Here is a 24,506-nt window from a genome sequence, read left to right as displayed (position 1 = left end):
GAGCAGCATTTGGGCTTTAATAATAGAAGCATAGAGTACAAGAGCAGGGAGGATATACTGAACTTGTATAAGACACTAATTAGACCTCAGCTGGAGTATTGTGTACAGTTCTGGGCATCACACTGTAGGAATAATGTGAATGCATTGGAGAGAATGTAGAAGAGGTTTACAAAATATTTCCAGGGATGAGAAACTTAAGTTATGGGGATAGATGGGAGAGGTTGGCAATATTCTCCTTGGAGAGAAGAAGGCTAAAGGGGATTTGATAGAGATGTTCAAAATCATGAGGGGCTGGATAGAGTAGATAGGGGGGTAACTATCCCAACTCATAAAAGGATGAAGAACATGAGAGCACAGTTTTAAAGTGATTTGCAAAGTGACATCAGTAAAGCCTTTTTCACAGAACGAGTGGTTCGGGTCTGAAATGCACGGCCTGGAAGTGTGGTGGAGGCTGATTCAGCTGAGGCAGTCAAGAGGGTGTTAAATGATTACTTGATGAGAAACAATGTGCAGGGGTACAGGAAAAAGGTAGGGGAGTGGCACTAATTCATGCTGCTCATTTGGAGAACTGTGCAGACACGATGGGCCAAATGTTCTCCTATGCGGTAAAAATGCTGTGATTATTTGTACCAATCTTTCTAATACATTTTACAGTGCTCAAGTCATTATATTGTGCAAACCAACTATAGCTCAGCAAATTGTTTTGACCTAGTTTATCTGACGTAACCAAAGCCCATTAGCGACAATGAAGTGATGCCAGCACCCCATGTTATCTACTTCAAATCTCATAAAATGCTTTTTAAATTGCATTTACTTAGATGCTGATTAGTGCTTTAATCTATCAGCTGAAGATTTGGCCATAAATTCTGAGCACACAAAGCATATCTTGTTGCACTGAGACTGGGGTTTAGAACACAAACTGTGATGAAGTAGTGTGAGATATTGTTTCAGGTTATAGTATGATAATGAACAAAATGATTCCAAATGCACTCAAACTGGGACTAATTTACCTACACTTTCTGCAACTCATCAATCTTACAAAATGCCCAACAGAATGATATCTTAACCTTTGTAACTGATAAGACATGCATTCCCTCTATTATTTATGGAAAGTTATGTTATCTGCAACAGTCTAAATGGAGCAGATGAATTTACAGCATGTGGAGAAAGCCATTTGTTCTTTATTTTAACACTGGATCTTGATCAGAACAACCCTGAGAACTGGGGAAGATTTTAGGGTTAATTTTGAAACATAGCCTAGTTTTTTCGTTAATATGGCAATCAGCTGAAAATTACTGATTAGGTTAAGAGAAGCTGAGTTTATTCTTAAACAGGGGTATAAAGACTCTCTGAGAGCAATGGCAACTAATTAGTTAGGTAAGAAGTTTGCATCAGTTGTTTTTCAGAAAGTATGAAAATGGGATCCTCGGTGCTGTTTGATCTACACTCAGGGCTTGATGAAAAAGCTGCTCCTTTATTTTTCAACCTCTGGTAGTTGGTTCTTACTTTGGTACAAGGAAAAAAGCTGACTGGTGAATAGCTGGTAAATTGTTCTATTTATTTTAATTCTAATAAATAGTTTTTAAACTTACAATATGGCAGATCTGCTCGGCTGAATGGAATGAACATCCTGCAGTATGTGGGAAGTCATGGACATACCATGTGTCCTAGACAAGCAGATCAGCAGGAAGTGTCATTGGCTGTGGGAACTTCAGCTTCAGGTACAGAGCTTGAAAGACAGCTGGAGTCACTGTGAAGCATTCACGATACAGATAACTACATGGGTAGCACATTTAGGGAGGTGGTCATACTGCAGGTTAGGAGCTTGCAGGAAGAGAGGGGATGGGTGACCACAAGTCAGTCTATGAAAACCAGACAGGTACTGCAGGAGACCCATGTGTATACCTTACTTGCTGGTTGGCTTTACATTTTGGATATTTGTGGGGGCGATGGTTCCTCAGGAATGAGCAGCAAGAGACAATTCCATGACATCACAGTTGGCTCAGCTGCACAGAAAGGGAGGAAGGAGAATGGAAGAGCAATGGTGATAAAGGATTCAAAGGTCAGGCAGTTCTGCAGCTGTAAACATGATTCAGTGATGGTATGATCAGCAGACTAAGGAACTTTGGTATGTCCATTACGACTCTCGCCAACGTTTACAGATGCACCATAGAAAGCATTCTTTCTGGTTGTATCAGAGCTTGGTATGGCTCCTGCTCTGTCCAAGACCGCATGAAACTACAAAAGGTCGTGAACGAAGTTCAGTCCATCACCGAAACCAGTCTCCCACCCATTGGCACTGTCTACACTTCCCATTGCTTCAGAAAAGCAGCCAGCATAATTAAGGACCCCACGCACGCCAGACATACTCTCTTCCACCTTCCTCGGTCGGGAAAAAGATACAAATGTCTGAGGATATGTATCAACCGACTCAAGAACGGCTTCTTCCCTGCTGTTATCAGACTTTTGAATGGACCTATCTCGCATTAAGTTGATCTTTCTCTACACCCTAGCTATAACTGTAACATTACATTCTGCACTCCTTTCCTTCTCTATGAACAGTATGCTTTGTTTGTATAGCGCGCAAGAAACAATACTTTTTATTGTATGTTAATACATATCACAATAATAAATCAAATCAAATGTTGCTTCCCTGTTGTCAGGGTCAAAGGTGTCAAGAAGCAACTGCAGAACATTTATCTGGGGAGGATATTCACATTGGTATCAATGACATCGGTAGGAAGAGGGATGAGGTCCTGAAAGCAGATATTAGGAAGGAAATTTAAAAGCCGGAGCTCAAAAATAGTAATCTCAGGATGAGTCCCAGTGCTATTCCCAGTGCTACATGCCAGTGAGCATACAAATAGAAGGATGAGCAACTGTTCTCGTGGCTGGCAAAATGGTATAGAATGGAGGGCATCAGATTTCTGAGGCATTGGAACCAATTCTGGAGCAAATGGGACAGGTACAAGTTACCTTAAAGGAGATTTGCTAGTACTGTTGGGGAGGGTTTAAATGAACTTGGTAAGGGAATGGGAATCTAAGTAGTTCAAATTGGAAGGAAGTAAAGCTGGTAACGGGAAGTAGAAAAGTAGTAAGTAATATTAGAGGGCAGGTGAAATCAAGGCAGGTGAGTATCAACTAAGTTTAGCATGTGGAATAATGTCAAAAAGACACAGTTAAGAACACTTACCTGAATACACGTAGTATTCACAACGAAGTATGTGATCTAAAGGCACAAAAAGACGTAAATGGTAATGATCTAATTGCCATTACAGAAAAAATGACTGCATGATGGTTTGAGTTATAAGGAGGCTGGATATACTGGGATTTTTTTCCGTGGAGCATAGGAGGCTTAGAGGTGATCTTATAGAGGAGAGGTCTATAAAATAATGAGGAGCGTAGATAAGGTCATTAGTTAACATCTTTTCCCAAAGGTAGGGGAGTCTAAAACTAGAGGGCATAGGTTTAAGGTGAGAGGGGAGAGATACAAAAGGGTCCAGAGGGGCAATTTTTTCACTCAAAGGGTGGTGAGTGTCTGGAACAAGCCGCCAGAGGTAGTTGTAGAGGTGAGTGCAATTTTGTCTAAAATGCATTTAGACTGCTACATGGGTAAGATGGGTATAGAGGAATGTGGGCCAAATGTGGGCAATTGGGACTAGCTTAGTGGTAAAAACTGGGCGGCGGCAAGTTCAAATTGGACCGAAGGGCTTCTTACCATGCCGTAAACCTCTACAGTTCTATGACTCTATGAGACCAAGGGCCCTATTTTACTATTTTAATTTTAAGTGCAGGGCAGACTTGAAACTGGGAGTGTTTCAGATTTCAGACTTTTAGGCCCGTTCTCAGGCGCCCCATATGCACTCTGCCTGCAAAAATATAAAATGAAAAAGCGTGGCTAAAGTAAACATTGGTCCTTTAGGGGATGAGAAGGGGATGTAATAACTGGAAATGAGAAAATGGCTGAGGCATTGAACAGGCATTTTGTATCGGTCTTCACAGTGGAAGACACAAATAACATGCTAAAAATTGATGACAGGAAGGCTATGGCAGGTGAGGACCCTAAAAACTATCATTATCACGAAAGAGGTAGTGTTGGGCAAGTTAATGGGGCTAAAGGTAGACAAGTCTCCTGGTCCTGATGGAATGCACCCCGGGGTACTAAAAGAGATGGCGGGGAAATAGCAAATGCACTAGTGGTAATTTACCAAAATTCGCTGGACTCTGGGGTGGTTCCCGCAGACTGGAAAACAGCAAATGTGACGCCACTGTTTTAAAAAGGAGGTAGACAAAAGGCGGATAACTATAGGCCGGTTAGCTTAACTTCTGTAGTAGGAAAAATGCTTGAATCTATCATCAAGGAAGAAATAGCGAGACATCTGGATATAAATTATCTCATTGGTAAGACACAGCAGGGCAGGTCATGTTTGACTAATTTGGTGGAATTCTTTGAGAACATTACATGTGCAGTGGACAATGGGGAACCTGTGGATGTGGTGTATCTGGATTTTCAGAAGGCATTTGACAAGGTGCCGCTCCAAAGACTGCTGCATAAGATAAAGGTGCATGGTGTTATGGGTAATGTATTAGCATGGATAGAGGTCTGGTTAACTAACAGAAAGCAAAGAGTGGGGGTAAATGGGTGTTTTTCTGGTTGGCGATCAGTGACTAGTGGTGTGTCTCAGAGATCAGTGTTGGGGCTGCAATTGTTTACAATTTACATAGATGATTTGGAGTTGGGGACCAAGTGTAGTGTGTCAAAATTCACAGATGACACTAAGATGAGTGGTGGAGCAAAGTGTGCAGAGGATGCTGAAAGTCTGCAAAGGGATATAGATAGTCTAAGTGAGTGGGCGAGGGTCTGGCAGATGGAGTAAAATGTTGGTAAATGTGAGGTCATCCATTTTGGTAGGAATAACAGAAAAATGGACTATTATTTAAATGGTAAAAAATTGCAGCATGCTGCTGTGCAGAGGGACCTGGGTGTCCTTGTGCAAGAATCACAAGGAGTTGGTTTGCAGGTGCAGCAGGTAATTAAGGCAGCAAATGGAATTTTGTCCTTCATTGATGGAGGGATGGAGTTTAAAAACAGCAAGATTATGTTGCAACTGTATAAGGTGCTGGTGAGGCCACATCTGGAGTACTGTGTACAGTTTTGGTCTCCTTACTTGAGAAAGGATATACTGGCACTGGAGGGGGTGCAGAGGAGATTCACTAGGTTAATTCCAGAGTTGAGAGGGTTGGCTTTTGAGGAGAGACTGAGTAGACTGGGGCTATACTCATTGGAATTCAGAAGAATGGAGGGAGATCCTACAGAAACATATAAGATTATGAAGGGAATAGATAAGATAGAAGCAGGGAAGTTGTTTCCACTGGCAGGTGAAACTAGGACTAGGGGACATGGCCTCAAAATAAGGGGAAGCAGATTTAGGACTGAGTTGAGGGGGAACTTCTTCACACAAAGAGTTGTGAATCTGTGGAATTCCCTCCCCAGTGAAGCAGTTGAGGCTACCTCATTGAATGTTTTTAAGGCAAGGATAGATAAATTTTTGAACAGTAAAGGAATTAAGGGTTATGGTGAGTGGGAAGGTAAGTGGAGGGGGGGGGTCCACGAAAAGATCAGCTATGATCATATTGAATGGCGGAGCAGGCTCGAGGGGCCAGATGGCCTACTCCTGCTCCTAGTTCTTATGTTCTTATGTAATATCAGCGATTCTGAATCAAGCCTGTGGGCGGGGCTTAACACGCCCGAAACCCTGCAGCTCCGATTGGAGCCTCCAACTGCACGGGCGCAGAAAAAAAATGATATAATGCTGCTCCCCTGTCACTTCCCTCCCGGGCTGGATAATGCCTCCCCCTGACCCCCACAGACATTGCCCCACCCCACAACATTACTAACCCCCTTATCCCCCCCACACCCCCGCCACCCAGACCGATCGCGGGCCCCTTCCCCCTACCGATCTCAGGGAGAGTGGCAGCGGACCCCCTTTCCCCCCCACTGATCACAGAGTGGCAGCGGAACCCCCCCTTTCACCCTGCTGATCTCAAGCAGAGAGCTGTCGGACCGACCTCTCTGCCCCCCGCCCCCCCCCCCCCCCCCCCACCCCCACTGATCTCAAGCAGGGAGTCATCGGACGCTCAGCATTTACCTCCTCATTAACCCTCACTGAGGAAGCGCCCGAATCGGACTTATACGGAGCACGTCTGTTCTGCGCCGATTCCGGATGGACAAACGTGGTGATAAAGGGGGAAGTGTCAGTAAAGTTGGGCGTGCAGCCCAGTAAGTCAATTTAAATGCATGCAAATGCATTTAAATGGCCCTCGCGCCCATTTTGGGCATGGTCCCGATCGCGACCATCTTCGGGCCTTGGTAAAGGGGAAACCAGCGTGGAGGCAGGCGCGGATCACGCTCTTGCCTCACGCCCGACTTTACCAAGTTTCTGCGCCTGAAAACGGACGCAATGCGATGGTAAAATTGGGCCCCAAGACTGGGAATTGAATATTCAAGGATATTGGGCGGCAGGTAGCACAGTGGCTAGCACTGCTGCTTCACAGCTCCAGGGTCCCAGGTTCGATTCCCGGCTTGGGTCACTGTCTGTGTGGAGTTTGCACATTCTCCTCGTGTCTGCGTGGGTTTCCTCCGGGTGCTCCGGTTTCCTCCCACAGTCCAAAGATGTGCGGGTTAGGTTGATTGGCCAGGTTAAAAAAAATTGCCCCTCAGAGTCCTGGGATGCGTAGGTTAGAGGGATTAGTGGGTAAAATATGTGGGGGTAGGGCCTGGGTGGGATTGTGGTCGGTGCAGACTCGATGGGCCGAATGGCCTCCTTCTGCACTGTAGGGTTTCTATGATTTCTATGATATTCAACATTTAGGGAGGACATCCAGAAATGGAAAGAACAAAACATGGAAACTGTTTGAGAGGAGCAAAAAAACAGCAAGGGGCAGTAAATTTGGTAGGAGTTGTTTATAGGCCACCATACCATAATGGTAGTGTGGAGCATGGTATTATTCAGGGGAGATTAGAGAAGCATGTTGCATGGGTAATACAATTATCACAGGTGATTTCAATCTGCATACAGAGTGGGTAATCTAATCAGCACTCACCCTTTGGAGGACACGTTTCTGGAGTGTGTTTGGAATGGTTTTCTAAAGCAGTATGTGAAGGAACCGACTCGAGAGCAGGTTATTTTAGATCTAATATTATGTAACAAGAAACGGTTAGTTAATAATCTTATTCTAAAAGAGACTTTAGGGATGAGTGACCATAAAATTATTTTGAAAGTGAGGTAATTCAATCTGAAGTGAGGGCATTAAATTGGAACAAAAGGAATTATGAAGTTATGAGGGGCAATTTGGTTGAGATGGATTGGGAAAATATATTAAAAAGTATGACTGTGTATAGGCAATAGTTTACAGCAATCATATACTTCTTTAAGGCAAAAAGTCAGTTAATTGTAGGTAACAAAGGGTTACCTCAACACTGGTGCCCCACAAGGCTGTGTTCTCAGCCCCCTACTATACTCCTTATACACCTATGACTGTGTGGCCAAATTCCCCTCCAATTCGATTTTCAAGTTTGCTGACGACACCACCGCAGTGGGTCGGATCTCAAACAATGTCGAGACAGAGTACAGGAATGAGATAGAGAATCTGGTGGACTGGTGCAGCAACAATAATCTTTCCCTTAATGTCAACAAAATGATGGAGATTGTCATCGACTTCAGGAAGCGTCAAGGAGAACATGCCCCTGTCTACATCAACGGGGATGAAGTAGAAAGGGTTGAGAGCTTCAAGTTTTTAGACATCCAGATCACCAACAACCTGTCCTGGTTCCCCCCATGCCGACACTATAGTTAAGAAAGCCCACCAACACCTCTAATTTCTCAGAAGACTAAGGAAATTTGGCATGTCAGCTACGACACTCACCAACTTTTACAGATGCACCATAGAAAGCATTCTTCCTGGTTGTATCACAGCTTGGTACGGCTCCTGCTCTGCCCAAGACCGCAAGGAACTACAAAAGGTCGTGAATGTAGCCCAATCCATCACACAAACCAGCCTCCCATCCATTGACTCTATCTCCACTTCCCGCTGCCTCAGCAAAGCAGCCAACATAATTAAGGACCTCACGCACTCCAGACATTCTCTCTTCCACTTTCTTCCATCAGGAAAAAGGTACAAATGTCTGAGGTCACGTACCAACCAACTCAAGAACAGCTTCTTCCCTGCTGCTGTCAGACTTTTGAATGGACTTACCTTGCATTAAGTTGATCTTTCTCTACACCCTAGCTATGACTGTAACACTACATTCTGCACTCCTTTCCTTCTCTATGAACAGTATGCTTTGTTTGTATAGCGCGCAAGAAACAATACTTTTTACTGTATGTTAATACATATCACAATAATAAATCAAATCACATCAGATGTTGCTTCCCTGTTGTCAGGGTCAAAGGTGTCAAGAAGCAACTGCAGAACATTTGTCTGGGGAGGATGAACAGTCAGATATTCACATTGGTATCAATGACATCGGTAGGAAGAGGGATGAGGTCCCGAAAGCAGATATTAGGAAGGAAATTTAAAAGCCGGAGCTCAAAAATAGTAATCTCAGGATGAGTCCCAGTGCTATGCCCAGTGCTACATGCCAGTGAGCATACAAATAGAAGGATGAGCAACTGTTCTCGTGGCTGGCAAAATGGTATAGAATGGAAGGCATCAGATTTCTGAGGCATTGGAACCAATTCTGGAGCAAATGGGACAGGTACAAGTTACCTTAACGGAGATTTGCTAGTACTGTTGGGGAGGGTTTAAATGAACTTGGTAAGGGAATGGGAATCTAAGTAGTTCAAATTGGAAGGAAGTAAAGCTGGTAATGGGAAGTAGAAAAGTAGTAAGTAATATTAGAGGGCAGGTGAAATCAAGGCAGGTGAGTATCAACTAAGTTTAGCATGTGGAATAATGTCAAAAAGACACAGTTAAGAACACTTACCTGAATACACGTAGTATTCACAACAAAGTATGTGATCTAAAGGCACAAATAGACGTAAATGGTAATGATCTAATTGCCATTACACAAAAAGAGGGAATGTTTTACCATGGGGTAGTTGAGCATCTTTTAGGGGATCAAGAGGCAAATGTATATGGCGGGTCGATGCAGGGCTATGAGAAGAAAGCGAATTGATTAGATTAATTTTGAATTGCTCCAGGAAATATGCAGCAAAGGCTGGTTTGCTCTTCCAATTCTAGGTTCCATGATCTCGGGGTTTTCCAGAACGATTGAGAATTGATGAAAGGCTGTATTCCGGCAAATCAGGCAGAACCAGCGGATGTTGGAAATGAACTGAGCCCTTTCTGAGCTGCAAATTGGCTAACACGCAAACCCAATAAAGAGCATGTGATGGACCCAAAACAGATACACTTCTTTCTTAACCATCGCGATGTCTGCATGGTTTCCACATACCCCGTGAGAATTTAAAGAAGGGTTCATTGAAGGGGTGTAAGAATGGACCGCACACTGAAATCTAATGCCCCTCCTGTAGCCATTTATGACACTGTTTGAAATATGTTCTCCTGGACAAATCTATTTGAATATCTGCAGCTTTAAATGTGATTATCGATTTTTATTTGATCTTAAGCAAGCAAAGAAGGAAATGTATTGCACAGTGTGTGTCCGGTTCTACCTTTACTCCGCTATATATATTTATGCTAACACTTGTCAAGCGATCTGCACGACCATTGATTTTTTTTACTAACTCTTTTAGCTCTTAAATCATTTGTAATGTTTGAGGAGACGCCAGACTCGTTCAGAATCACAGTCAATGTCCGCATCAAATGATAGCGCAAATATATAAATTGCTGTCTTCCTTCCTTTTCCAAACAAAGATGCTGAAAGTACTGACCTTAAAACATTAGACACGGCTATCATTACAGAGCACTGCCGGTGGTTTATTACTGGGTCGGTTTACTTGCTCTCCTACTCAATCTCGTTAGAAACTAATTGGAAAAGGGGGAACTTGCATTTCCATCGCACTTTTGACGACCTCAGCAGGTTCCTGCTCTCCTTTACAGCTGTTGAAGTACTCTGGGAGTGTAGTCACTGTTGTAATTTGAAATGATTTATGTCAAGTTGATTCAGTTCTCTCCGCTCCGCTAATAACCCCTCTCTGGTGGATCAGAGTGACGAGGTTTCAGTGTTGGAGAACACGCCTACCCGCGGTTATAACTCTGTTACAGCAGAGTTGAATCTTCATTCTTACTCCCAGCCTCCCAACCAACAGGTCGCCAAGCCGAGTACAACAGACTGAGTGAGGGCAGATAGATCTCCGTCCGCCAGCCAGCCCAGGCGGTGATGGACTTGGATTGCCTGCACTCTCAGGCCGACATGTGGAACGAGTCGGCAGAGGAGCGGGTGTGGGGCGACATTAACTCCAGCTCCGAGCAGCCCGGCAACAAGTCCTGGGAGAAAGAATGTGTGTCGGTGTCTGTGATCTTCCCAGTCACTATGATGATCACGGGAATCGTGGGCAATACTCTCGCCTTGCTGCTGGTCTACAGGTCCTATCATAAGAAGGAGAATAAGAGGAAAAAGTCCTTCCTGCTGATCATTGGAGCCCTGGCTCTGACTGACCTGACTGGCAAACTGCTCACTAGCCCGGTGGTTATCTCAGTCTATCTGACCAACAGGCAGTGGAGCAGGGTGGACCCATCCGGCAACTTGTGCGCCTTCTTTGGGGTCTGCATGACCACTTTTGGCCTCTGCCCCTTATTTCTGGCCAGTGCTATGGCAATCGAGAGGACCTTCGCTATCCACGCTCCCCAGTTCTACTCCAGCCATATGACAACCAGGCTGACCAAGCTGGTGGTGCTCTCCATCTGGGTGGGCGTGGTGATCTTCGCCCTGCTGCCCATTGCTGGCGTTGGGAGGTACACTCTGCAATGGCCGGGGACCTGGTGCTTCATCAACACTGGCAATCATATCCTGGGCAACACCATTTTTGCTTCCACCTTCACCGTGTTGGGCATCACCTCTCTGCTGGTCACATTGAGCTGTAACGTGGCGACTATCCGAGGATTAGTGGTTCGCTGTAAGAAGAAACTGTCCTCCTCCAATAAGCAATGGGAAAGGATCACAGCAGAGACACTGATACAGCTGATGGGCATCATGTGTGTGCTCTGTGTTTGCTGGTCCCCTCTCCTGGTAGGTAAATCGATCTTTCACAATACACCACTAAAGGAGAGAGCGAATTGTCCCTGGAAATCCCGCGGGCAGTGGTTAGAGAACTTGTCTTCCCAGTGAGCGAAAGTTGAAGGGATTTACATTCTAAACATACCGAATTGCCGTTTATTTATAATGGCAGTAAACTTATTTCTTAATAAAAGCAAATTACTGCGGATGCTGGAATCTAAAACCAAAAGAGAAAACGCTGGAAAATCTCTGGTGAAAACCTTCCATGCTGAGATTTTCCAGCAATTTATTTCTTAACTTGAGGATTTAAGATGATTCAGTAGTAAAACATCCGTTTTATATACCGTGGTCTTGAGCTGGAATAAAACATTTTTCCAGTTGCTAGTTATTTCCCAGTAACTATAAAGAATGTTACACTTTAGATCCCCAGAATAAGCAGTGCTACATTGGACGGGACAATCTGTTCAAATAAAGCCTTAGTTACTGCGGTATTTGAGCTCCATGATCGGACTCACCTTCCTTCAGGGTACCTGTAACACCCGGGACTCATTCATTATTAGATAGGATACTCCATCCGGAAATAAGATGGCTAGACAGCTTTGTAAATGTGAGGACACGTATACACACATGCCACTATTTGTCATGTTGCCATTTACAGATGCAGTTGCTTAGATTCACAATCTTAGTGCTAACAGAAGATACCAGAACTGGGGATTTATATGTATCAGGAAAGACTGAACAGCCTGGAGCTATTTTCTCCAGAGAAAAGAAGGCTGAGGTGTGATCTGATAGAAAGGTTAAGATTATTAAGGGTTTGAAAGGGTGGACTTAGAGAATGTTTCCATTTGAGGGAGGGTTTCAAATTCGTGGATCACTGGGAAGTCTTCAAGAGAGGATGGCACCTGAACAAGAAGGACGGGTTACACCTAAACTGGAGGGGCACGAATATCCTAGCTGGGAGTTTTGCTAGTGTGGTTCGGGTGGGTTTAAACTAATGTGGCAGGGGGCTGGGGATCAGAACAATAGGTCAATAAGCATAGAAGCTGGGGACGAGGTTGGGGCCAAGACAAGGCTATCTAAGAGGAAGAGCATTCTGGGGGAGGATGACCTCAGTGGGCCTGGAGGTCTGGAATGTATCTGCTTCAATGCAAGGAGCGTCACGGGCAAGACAGACGAGCTTAGGGCCTTAATGTTGTCATTTACAGATGCAGTTGCTTAGATTCACAATCTTAGTGCTAACAGAAGATACCAGAACTGTGCGGAACTTGGATGTGATTGCAGTGACGGAGCCTTGGTTAAAAGGACAGGACTGGCAGCTGAATATTCCGGGGTATAGGTGTTTTAGGCGAGACAGAGGAGGGGCGAAGAGAGGTGGGGGAGTAGCAATGCTGGTTAGGGAGCATATTACAGCGGTACAGAGGGTGGACAATTTGGAAGGGTCGGGTAACGAGTCACTGTGAGTGGAGCTCAGAAACAGGAAGGGCGCAGTCACTATGCTGGGGGTGTACTACAGGCCTCCCAACAGCCCATGGGAAGTTGAGGAACGGATATGTAAGGAGATTCTGGACAGGTGCAGAAAAAATAGGGTTGTTGTAGTGGGAGACTTTAATTTCCCTTGGAGAGACTGGAAATCGCTTAGGGCTGGGGGCCTGGACAGGGAAGAATTTATAAAATGCATACAGGAAGGTTCTTTGGAACAATATGTTGACAGTCCAACTAGAGAGGGAGCTATACTGGACCTAGTACTGGGGAATGAGCCCGGTCAGGTCATCAAAATTTCAGTGGGAGAACATGTGGCAAATAGTGACCACAATTCTGTAAACTTTAGGATAGTAATGGAAAAAGATGAGTGTTGTCCTATGGGTAAGGTGCTGAATTGGGGGAAGTCTAACTACAGCCGGATTAGGCAGGATTTGGTGGCTGTTGATTGGGAGAGGCTGTTCGAGGGTAAATCCACATCTGGCATGTGGGAGTCTTTTAAGGAGCAGTTGTTAGGACTGCAGGACAGGTATGTGCCTGTAAAGAGGAAGGATAGGAAAGGTAGGATTCGAGAGCCGTGGATAACCAGTGAAATTGTGGGTCTAATCAAAAAGAAAAAAGAGGCATACATGAGGTCCATGCAGCTAAAAACAGATGGAGCACTGGAGGAATACAGGGAAAGTAGAAAATAACTCAAACAGGGACTTAGAAGGGCAAAAAGGGGTCACGAAATGTCCTTGGCAGACAAGATTAAGGAGAATCCTAAGGCATTTTATACATACGTTAGGAACAAGGGGGTTGTTAAGGAAAGAATCGGACCTCTCAGGGACAAAGGAGGGGAATTATGCTTAGAACCAAAGGAAGTAGGTGAGATCCTAAACGAATACTTTGCATCAGTATTCACAAAGGAGAGGGACATGTTGACTGGCACTGTCTCAGAGAGATGTGTTGACCCATTAGAAAAAATCTCAATTACAAGGAGGAAGTGTTAGGTTTTTTAGGAAACATTAAGACAGACAAACCCTCAGGGCCAGGTGGCATCTATCCTAGACTCCTCAAGGAGGCAAGAGATGAAATTGCTGGGCCTCTAACAGAAATCTTTGTCTCTTCACTGGACACAGGTGAGGTCCCAGAGGATTGGAGGATAGCAAATGTGGTCCCATTATTTAAGAAGGGTAGCAAGGATAACCCGGGTAATTATAGGCCAGTGAGCTTGATGTCCGTGGTAGGGAAATTGTTGGAGAAGATTCTTAGAGATAGGATATATGCGCATTTAGAACTGAATAATCTCATTAGCGATAGACAGCATGGTTTTGTACGAGGGAGGTCATGCCTCACAAATTTGGTTGAGTTTTTTGAGGAGGTGACAAAAACGATTGACGAGGGAAGGGCCGTGGATGTCGTCTATATGGATTTTAGTAAAGCATTTGACAAGGTCCCTCATAGCAGGCTGGTGCAAAAGGTTAAATCTCACGGGATAAAAGGTGAGCTAGCCATAGAAGACAGAGGGTAACAGTGGAGGGGTCTTTTTCCGGTTGGAGGTCTGTGACTAGTGGTGTTCCGCAGGGCTCTGTACTGGGACCTCTGCTGTTTGTGATATATATAAATGATTTAGAGGAAGATGTGGCTGGTGTGATCAGTAAGTTTGCGGACGACACAAAGATTGCTGGAGTTGCGGATAGTGATGAACATTGTCAGAGAATACAGCAGGATATAAATAGGCTGGAACATTGGGCGGAGGAATGGCAGATGGAATTTAATCCAGATAAATGCGAAGTGATGCATTTCGGTAGATCTAATGTAAGGGGGAGCTATACAATAAATGGCAGAACCATCAGGAGTATAGACACACAGAGGGACCTGGGTGTACAAGTCCACAGATCCTTAAAGGTGGCAGCACAGGTGGAAAGGGTGGTGAAGAAGGCATATGGCATGCTTGCCTTTATTGGACAGGGCATAGAATATAAAAGTTGGCATATGATGTTGCAGCTGTATAGAAAGTTGGTTAGGCCACATTTGGAATACTGCGTCCAGTTCTGGTCGCCACACTACCAGAAGGACGTGGAGGCTTTGGAGAGAGTACAGAAAAGGTTTACCAGGATGTTGCCTGGTATGGAGGGTCTTAGCTATGAGGAGAGATTGGGTAAACTGGGGATGTTCTCCCTGGAAAGACGGAGGATGAGGGGTGACCTAATAGAGGTGTATAAAATTATAAAGGGCATGGATAGGGTGAACAGTGGGAAGCTTTTTCCCAGGTCGGAGGTGACGAACACATGGGGTCACAGGTTCAAGGTGAGGGGGGCAAGGTTCAACACAGATGTCAGGGGGACGTATTTTACACAGAGGGTGGTGGGGGCCTGGAATGCACTCTCAAGCAAGGTGATTGAGGCGGACACGCTGGAATCATTTAAGACTTATCTAGATAGCCACATGAACAGACTGGGAATAGAGGGATACAAACAAATGGTCTAGTTGGGCACATGAGCGGCGCAGGCTTGGAGGGCCGAAGGGCCTGTTCCTGTGCTGTATTGTTCTTTGTTCTTTGAGATCAAAACTAGGGACCATGAGTGTAAAATAGTCACCAATAGAGTATTCAGGAGGAAGTTCTTCACCCAGGTAGTGGTTAGAATGTGGAACTCACTACTAGGAGAGAAGTTGAGATGAATATCATAGATATATTTAGGGAAAGCTAGAAATGTGTAGATGGCTATGCTGATTGAGTTAGATAAAGAGGGTTGGGAGAAGGCTCATATGAAGCATTAACAGCAGCAAGGACCTATTGGGCCAAATGGTCTCTTTCTGTGTAAATACAATGTAATTCCATAATATACATTTAGCACTTTCATAGCAGGATGTATTAGTCTAAATGGAAAAATACACATATGTTGGAAAGCACAAAATGTTGGAAATAGTCAGCAAGTCAGTCCGAATTTGTCAGGTAAAGGTATTATTTAAAAGATGGGTGGCATGTTAACCTTCATACCTATTGGGCTATAATGTAAAGGGATGAAGTTTTGCTAAATGAAGATTTGGTTAGGCCACGTTCTCAGTATTGTTTACAGCTATAGCCAGTGCACCCTAGAAAGGTTATATTAACTTGGAAGCAGGGCAGTGCAAACTCAACAAATTGTTATCAGGCTCCAAATGAGGAATTGTGTAAATTGCATTTGTACTTCCTGGAATATATAGGTTATGGGGTTGATTCGATTGAGGTTTTATTGAAATTTTGAAAGGAATTTGTAGGGTAGAAAGAATGAATAGTTTTTTTTCCCTGTTGGTAAGTTATTCCAGATCAAGGGGAATTGACTTTCGAATCAGAGCTTTCTGATGTGTGCAAACGTAGGTGAATGGAGTTAAAATGCCATTCAGCTATGATCTCATTGAATTGTTGACTTTGTTTAAGTTCATTCATGGGATGTGGGTATCATTGGCTGGGTCAGCATTTGTCGCCCATCTTTAATTGCTCTTGAGAAGGTGGTGGTGAGCTGCCCTCTTGACCTACTGCAGTCTTTGTATTCTAGGAACACCGACAGTGCTGTTTGGGAGCGAGTTCTAGGGCCTTAACCCAGCGACAATGAGGGAACGGCAATATATTTCCAAGTGAGGATGATGAGTGGCTTGGAGGAGAACCTCCAGGTGGCGTGTTCCCATGTATCTGCTGCCTTTGTCCTTCTAGTTGGTAGTGGTTGTGATAGTACTCCCATTAAATGTCAAGTGGAGATAGTTAGATACTTTGCTGGAGATGGTTATTGTCTGGCACTTAGCGGAGCCTATCAGCCCAAGCCTGTATTTGGATATGGACTGCTTCAGTATCTGAGGCATGGCGAATGGTGCTGAACATTGTGCATTCATCAATAAACATCCCCATTTCTAATCTTATGATGGAGGGAAGATCATTGATGAATCAAGCAGCTGAAAATGGTTGGTCCTAGGATACTACCCTAGAAATATCCTGGAGCTGAGATGATCAATCTCCAGCACCACAACCATCTTTCTTTGTGCCAGGTATGACTCCAAACAGAGGAGCATTTTCCCCTGATTCCCATTTTGTTCGGATTCCTTGATGTGACACTCAAATGCTACCTTGATGTCAAGTGCTGTCACTCTCATCTCATCTCCAATTCAGCTCTTTTGTCCATGTTTGGACCAAGGCTATAATGAGATCAAGAGTTGAGTGACCCTGGTGGAAACCAAACTGAGCAGCAATGAGCAGGTTATTGCTGAGTTAGTGCCACTTGATAGCATTGTCCATGACCCCTTCCATTACTTTGCTGAGAATAGACCGATGGAGCGGTATTTGGCTGCATTGGATTTGTCCTGCTTTTAGTGGACAGGACATACCTGGGCAAGTTTCCACATTGTTGGGTAGGTGCCAGCATTATAGTTGTACTGGAACAGCTTGGCTGAGGGCACAGCTAGTTCTGGAACACAAGTCCTTAGTACTATTGCCAAGATGTTGTCAAGGCCCATAGCCTTTACAGTATCTAATGCCTCCAACCATTTCTTGATATGATGTGGGATGAATCAAATTGGTTGAAGTCTGACAGCTGTGATGCTGGGGACCTCAGAAGGATGCTGAAGTGGATCATCCGCTCAGCACTTCTGGCTGAAGATGGTTGCACTTACTTCAGCCTAGTCCTTTGCACTGAAGTGTTGGACTGTCCCATCATTGATGATGGGGATATTTTGGAGTCTCCTCCTCCTTTAGTTAATTGTTTAATTGTCTGCCACCATTCACATTTGGATGCTGTAGAACTGCAGAGCCATGATCTGATCTGTTAGTTTTAAAATCACTTAGTTCTGTCCAACACATGCTGCTTCAGCTGCTTGTCATTTCCAGTGCCTAGATGCTGGGTGGCCTGTCCACTTTCATTCATTTTTGACTTAATAGCCACTTATTATAACTGGATGGCTTGCTGGGCCATTTCAGAGGGCAGTTAAGAGTCAACGATAAATGTGTATCAATATCTGCCTTGACAGGTTGCATTGTTACTGCTATTCCCAAGTTCTTATCAATGTGATCTCAAAAGCATTATTCAAAAATTGTACTGAAGACTTCAGTCATTGTTTCATGATTACATATTTACAATGAAACCTCTAATTTGCTGTTGTACCACATTGCTATTCCCTTAATATTTTGATATCAATGGACAAATATGAACAATCTTTGAATCTTTTTATTTTTGGTAATCACTCTCCATTTTAAAAAAGAAATGATGACAGGACATCAGAAGAAAAAAAACTTTTTGTTAATTAGCAAGACTAAAACTAAATTGAAAATGGTTAAAATCAGAATGGAGAAATTGTAAAGAAAAGGAGTAAAAGGATATAACAAAATGGTAGGCCATTGAACCTGTTCAACCTGTTCATTCTATTAGATCAACGTTGACCAGTTAATCAATTCTATTTGCCTGTCTATATACTATGATATCTTGACACAAGAAAAAAAATCAATCTAAGTCAAGCAAAGCTAAATTAACCCGATATTCGCAGCCTTTTGCAAGAGCAAGTTCCAGATTTTCAGTGCAATTTCTGTGACAAAGTACTTCCTGATTTCAGTCATAAATGATATTAAATCTCATTAAATTAAAAACTGCAGTTAAGTCATTCCTCAATCTTCTATATTCAAGAAAATGCAAGCCAGGTTTATGCAACCTGTTTTCAAAATACTCTGTTTAGCCCAGGTATCATTCTGGTATATCTTTCCTGTACCCGCTCCAAGGTCAAAGCATTATCAAAACTGAAGGCAATACTCCAAATGGAATCTGACCAATGCTCTGTACAACTTTCTAACTTAAGAATCCCAAACCCCTTGAGACAAAGACTAACATTCCCTTAACTTTTTTGAGCACATGTTGTACCTGTGCTTTTAGTGAACTGGGTACATGGACACCTAAATCCCATCGCTTTTCCACAGGTCCTAGCTTCTCATCTTTGTGAAACAATTCTGATTAGCCTATCTCGGATCGAAAGTGAATTACTTCATATTTCCCCACATTAAATTCTACCAATGATAAGTTTGCTAACTTATTTAAGCTGCCCAGCCCAATGTCCCTTTGAAAGCTAATCATATTTAAAGAGTTTATTCTGTCTCCTCAGTGGCATTTGGAAATACACAACTCTCTGGGCTAAAGATTCATTCATGTAGAAACTCTTCAAAGCAGCACCATGTTCACCAAATTGATTCTCCTTGGGGCAGACAGCACCACAAGCAACTACTTGCATGGCCCACATGGTATTTCCCATTGATGTCTTGGAAGAAACCCACATGGGTCACATTGGTAATGGCTCACAAAACTGTCTGCACCCAAGAAATTGACATTGTCTATGTAACATCATTTTGAAATTGGACTAAGAGAATAGATTTTTGCACCCCTGTTCTTTCATCCCTGCCATTGATATATATGGCGAAAAGCTGAGGCCATGGTACAGGTCATTTGGAGAGGTATAATATGATTAAGAATAGTCAGCATGGCTTTGTCAAAGGCAGATCATGCCTTACGAGCCTGATTGAATTTTTTGAGGATGTGACTAAACACATTGATGAAGGAAGAGCAGTAGATGTAGTATATATGGACTTCAGCAAGGCATTTGATAAGGTGCCCCATGCAAGGCTTATTGAGAAAGTGAGGGGCATGGGATCCAAGGGGACATTGCTTTGTGGATCCAGAACTGGCTTGCCCACAGAAGGCAAAGAGTGGTTATAGATGGGTCACATTCTGCATGGAGGTTGCTCACCAGTGGAGTGCCCCAGGGATCTGTTCTGGGACCCTTACTCTTTGCGATTTTTATAAATGACCTGGATGAGGAAGTGGAGGGATGGGTTGGTAAGTTTGCTGATGACACAAAGGTTGGAGGTGTTGTGGATAGTGTGGAGGGATGTCAGAAGTTGCAGCGAGACATTGATAGGATGCAAGACTGGGCGGAGAATTGGCAGATGGAGTTCAACCCAGTTAAGTGTGAGGTGGTTCATTTTGGCAGGTCAAATAGGATGGCGGAATATAATATTAATGGTAGGACTCTTGGCAGAGTGGAAGATCAGAAGAATCTTGCGGTCCGAGTTCATAGTACACTCAAAGCAGCTGTGCAGGTTGAGGCTGTGGTTAAGAAGGCGTATGGTGTACTGGCCTTCATCAATCGAGGAATTGAGTTTAGGAGTCGTGAGATAATGTTGCAGCTATATAAGACCCTGGTCAGACCACACTTGGAGTACTGTGCTCAGCTCTGGTCACCTCATTACAGGAAGGATGTGGAAGCCATAGAAAGGGTGCAGAGGAGATTTACAAGGATGTTGGGTTGGGGAGCATGCCTTATGAGGATAGGTTAAGTGAGTTCGGCCTTTTCTCCTTGGAGAGACGAAGGATGAGGGGTGACCTGATAGAGGTGCATAAGATGTTGAGAGGTATTGATCGAGTGGATAGTCAAGAGTCTTTTTCCCAGGGCTGAAATGGTTGCCACAAGAGGACACAGGTTTAAGGTGCTGGGGAGTAGGTACAGAGGAGATGTCAGGGGTAAGTTTTTCACTCAGAGGGTGGTGGGTGCGTGGAATGGGCTGCCAACAACGGTGGTGGAGGCGGATTTGATAGGGTCTTTTAAGAGACTTTTAGATAAGTACATGGAACTTAGTAAGATAGAGGGTTATAGGTAAGCCTAGTAATCGCTAAGGTAGGGACATGTTTGGCACAACTTTGTGGGCTGAAGGGCCTGTATTGTGCTGTAGTTTTTCTATGTTTCTATGTTTCTAGGATCCTGGGATGCACATGAATTGTAACATCTCACCAATCAGAGAACAAGCCATCTACCCTTGCTCCCTGACTCAGTTGGTAGTGCTCATACCTCTTAGAAGGCTGTGGATTCAAGTTCCTCTCCACTGACTTGAACACAAAACTCTAGACTGACACTCGAGTACAGTGCTGAGGGAGTGCTGAACTGTCAGAGAGCTGTTTTTGTATGGGGCATTCAAGACCCCATATACTTTCAGGTGGATGTATAAGATCCAGTGGCACTATTCTGAAGAAAAACAAGGGAGCTATCTCCGATGCCCATCCCTCCTTCAACATCACCAAAACATATTATCCAGTCATGGTGATATTGCTGCTTGTGGGAGCTTGCTGTGCACAAATAGGCTGCCAGATTTTTTATCTTCCAACAGTGACTACAATTCAAAAGTATTTCATTGACTGTAAAACACTCTGCAGTGTCCTGAGTTTGTGAAAGGTGCTATGAAATTCAAGTCTTTATTTCTCTATTTCTTCTCTACATTTCAACCAATTGCCAACCCCCATGCACAATTCTCCAAATGCTTATTTTTACATGTTCTTGTATTTTGTCTCGTTGTTTGGGGTTACTATTCTAGCAATAATGACATTCCTGATGTTGGACTAGTTCAGCAGTTATTTCCTAATAATAGCACCCAGCCTAAGAGTTAATTTGACTTTATGTACATGGTCCCTCAATGTAAAAAAGGAAAGACATGCATTTATATATTGCCTTTCATTGCTACCAGATATCCCATAATGCTTTATAGCCAGTGAGGTACTTTTGAAATCTAATCACCATTATACTTTGTGGATAATTTCAGAAGAGAAACCCAGTTCCTTATCTATTTGTTAACATTGTTTTCTATCACCTGTTTTCATAAATAAAAGCAAAGAAAAAGTTATCAGTTGTACAGAAGGTGTATACATGGTCCTTTTATTTCTTGTGGCGCTGGTAAATTATGCTTTGATTATCAAACACACATATTACATTTTCCTGTGATTTTTTTTTAATAATCCAATTAGAGCTCAGACGATTCATGGTTCCTTGTTTTATTTATTTACTTAACATGTGCCGCCAGAAGCCCTCTTTCTTAGCTATGAATCAACAATTACACAATCAGTCTTTTCTGTATACTGCTGATTTTCCATTCTGGCTCAAGAGAAATTGAATCTGCCTCATTTATTGTGACAAAGAGCCTACTCATGTTGCACTTTAGAGTCACTGCTAGAACATTGCTGAGGTCGGTTTTTAGTTGTTGGCGACTTTTATTTTTGGTTTTGAGTATGTTCCCACTCTGGCTAATGGAACGCATTTCCTTATCAGAGTACAAGGACTCATAACAAACAAATTACTGGACTGAGACAGTAATGATCTCAGAATTCAAAAAGTCACAAAGGCCAAAGTATGGAATTGATTCGCAGAAGTAAATGTGCATCTGAACAATAATAGGATCGTAGGAAATAGCAGGAGTATGCCATTTGGTCCCTCAAACCTATTCTGCCATTCAACTAGATCATGGCTAATCCTCCACTTCAATATTATTTTTCCGCAGTATCCCCAAATCCCTTGATATATTTCATGTCTAGAAATCTATCAATCCCTGTCTTGAATGTACTCAATGACGAAGCATCTACGGCCCTCTGAGGTAGAAATTTACAAAGATTCTTCACCCTGAAGTGAAGAAATTCCTCTGCATCTCAGTCTTAAATGGTCCACCTCTTATTCTGAGACTGTCCCCCAGTTCTTCCTCACAACTCATATTCTCACCTAATTTTTTTCATCAGCAAACTTTAAAATATTATATTTTGTCCCCACATCCAAATTATTGATATGGATTGTGAGTAGCTGTGGTCCAGATACTGATCCTTGCTGTACCTCACCAGTCTGCCAACTTGAGAATAACCATTTATTCCGACACTGTTTTCTGTCCGTTAGCCAATTTTCAGCTCATGCTAATATCTTACCCCAAATCCGAAGGAGTGCTCTAATTTTGCTGACTAACCTTTTGACTTTTCAAAAGCTTTCTAAATATCCAATGTACTGCATCCACTGGTTACCCCTTATCTATTCTGCCAGCTACATCCTCAAAAAACTCCAACAAGTTTGTCAAACATGATTTTTCTTTCATAAATCCACACTAACTCTGCCCAATCCAATCATTATAGAACATAGAACATAGAACAGTACAGCACAGAACAGGCCCTTCGGCCCATGATGTTGTGCTGAGCTTTATCTGAAACCAAGATCAAGCTATCCCACTCCCTGTCATCCTGGTGTGCTCCATGTGCCTATCCAATAACCGCTTAAATGTTCCTAAAGTGTCTGACTCCACTATCACTGCAGGCAGTCCATTCCACACCCCAACCACTCTCTGCGTAAAGAACCTACCTCGGACATCCTTCCTATATCTCCCACCATGAACCCTATAGTTATGCCCCCTTATAATAGCTCCATCCACCCAAGGAAATAGTCTTTGAACGTTCACTCTATCTATCCCCTTCATCATTTTATAAACCTCTATTAAGTCTCCCCTCAACCTCCTCCACTCCAGAGAGAACAGCCCTAGCTCCCTCAACCTTTCCTCATAAGATCTACCCTCCAAACCAGGCAGCATCCTGGTAAATCTCCTTTGCACTCTTTCCAGTGCTTCCACATCTTTCTTATAGTGAGGTGACCAGAACTGCACACAATATTCCAAATGTGGTCTCACCAAGGGCCTGTACAGTTGCAGCATAACCCCATGGCTCTTAAACTCCAACCCCCTGTTAATAAAAGCTAACACACTATAGGCCTTCTTCACAGCTCTATCCACTTGAGTGGCAACCTTCAGAGATCTGTGGATATGGACCCCAAGATCTCTCTGTTCCTCCACAGTCTTCAGAACCCTACCTTTGACCATGTAATTCACATTTAAATTTGTCCTACCAAAATGAATCACCTCACATTTATCAGAGTTAAACTCCATCTGCCATTTTTCAGCCCAGCTTTGCATCCTATCTATGTCTCTTTGCAGTCTACAACAGCCCTCCACCTCATCCACTACTCCACCAATCTTGGTGTCATCAGCAAATTTACTGATCCACCCTTCAGCCCCCTCCTCTAAGTCATTAATAAAAATCACAAAGAGCAGAGGACCAAACACTGATCCCTGTGGCACTCCGCTATCAACCTGCCTCCAGTCTGAAAATTTTCCATCCACCACCACCCTCTGTCTTTGACCAGATAGCCAGTTACCTATCCAATCGGCCAACTTTCCCTCTATCCCACACCTCCTTACTTTCATCATAAGCCGACCATGGGGGGACCTTATCAAACGCCTTACTAAAATCCATGTATATGACATCAACTGCCCTACCTTCATCAACACACTTAGTTACCTCCTCAAAAAACTCTATCAAATTTGTGAGGCACAACTTGCCCTTCATGAATCCGTGCTGACTATTCTGGATTAATCCGCATCTTTCTAAATGGTCATAAATCCCAGCCCGAAGGACCTTTTCCATCAACTTACCAACCACCGAAGTAAGACTAACCGGCCTATAATTACCAAGGTCATTTCTATTCCCTTTCTTAAATAGAGGAACAACATTCGCCACTCTCCAGTCCTCTGGCACCATCCCCGTGGACAGTGAGGACCCAAAGATCAAAGCCAAAGGCTCTGCAATCTCATCCCTTGCCTCCCAAAGAATCCTAGGATATATTTCATCAGGCCCAGGGGACTTATCAACCTTCAGTTTATTCAAAACTGCTAGTACATCCTCCCTCCGAACATCTACTTCCTCCAGCCTATTAGCCTGTAACACCTTCTCTTCCTCAAAAACATGGCCCCTCTCCTTGGTGAACACTGAAGAAAAGTATTCATTCATCACCTCTCCTATCTCTACTGACTCCATACACAAGTTCCCACTACTGTCCTTGACCGGCCCTAACCTCACCCTGGTCATTCTTTTATTCCTCACATAAGAGTAAAAAGCCTTGGGGTTTTCCTTGATCCGACCCGCCAAGGACTTCTCATGCCCCCTCCTAGCTCTCCGAAGCCTCTTTTTCAGCTCATTCCTTGCTAACTTGTAACCCTCAATCGAGC

The 24,506-nt window shown here is 43.5% G+C and overlaps 1 protein-coding gene across 1 annotated transcript in view; it reads left to right on the top strand.

Annotated features, from left to right (window-relative positions):
• Positions 1-10,345: 10,345 nt before the first annotated feature.
• Positions 10,346-24,506, top strand: part of ptger3 (prostaglandin E receptor 3 (subtype EP3)) — a 65,441-nt gene continuing 51,280 nt past the window's right edge. The window contains exon 1 of the mRNA XM_078219201.1: positions 10,346-11,194. Coding sequence (XP_078075327.1) covers positions 10,346-11,194 — 849 coding nt within the window. The remainder of the gene's footprint in view (positions 11,195-24,506) is intronic.

This window comes from Mustelus asterias, chromosome 8 (assembly GCF_964213995.1).
Source record: "Mustelus asterias chromosome 8, sMusAst1.hap1.1, whole genome shotgun sequence".
NCBI classification, from domain to species: Eukaryota; Metazoa; Chordata; class Chondrichthyes; order Carcharhiniformes; family Triakidae; genus Mustelus; species Mustelus asterias.
Note: the sequence above shows the minus strand (reverse complement) of the source record. Positions and strands in the feature narration are given on the sequence as shown.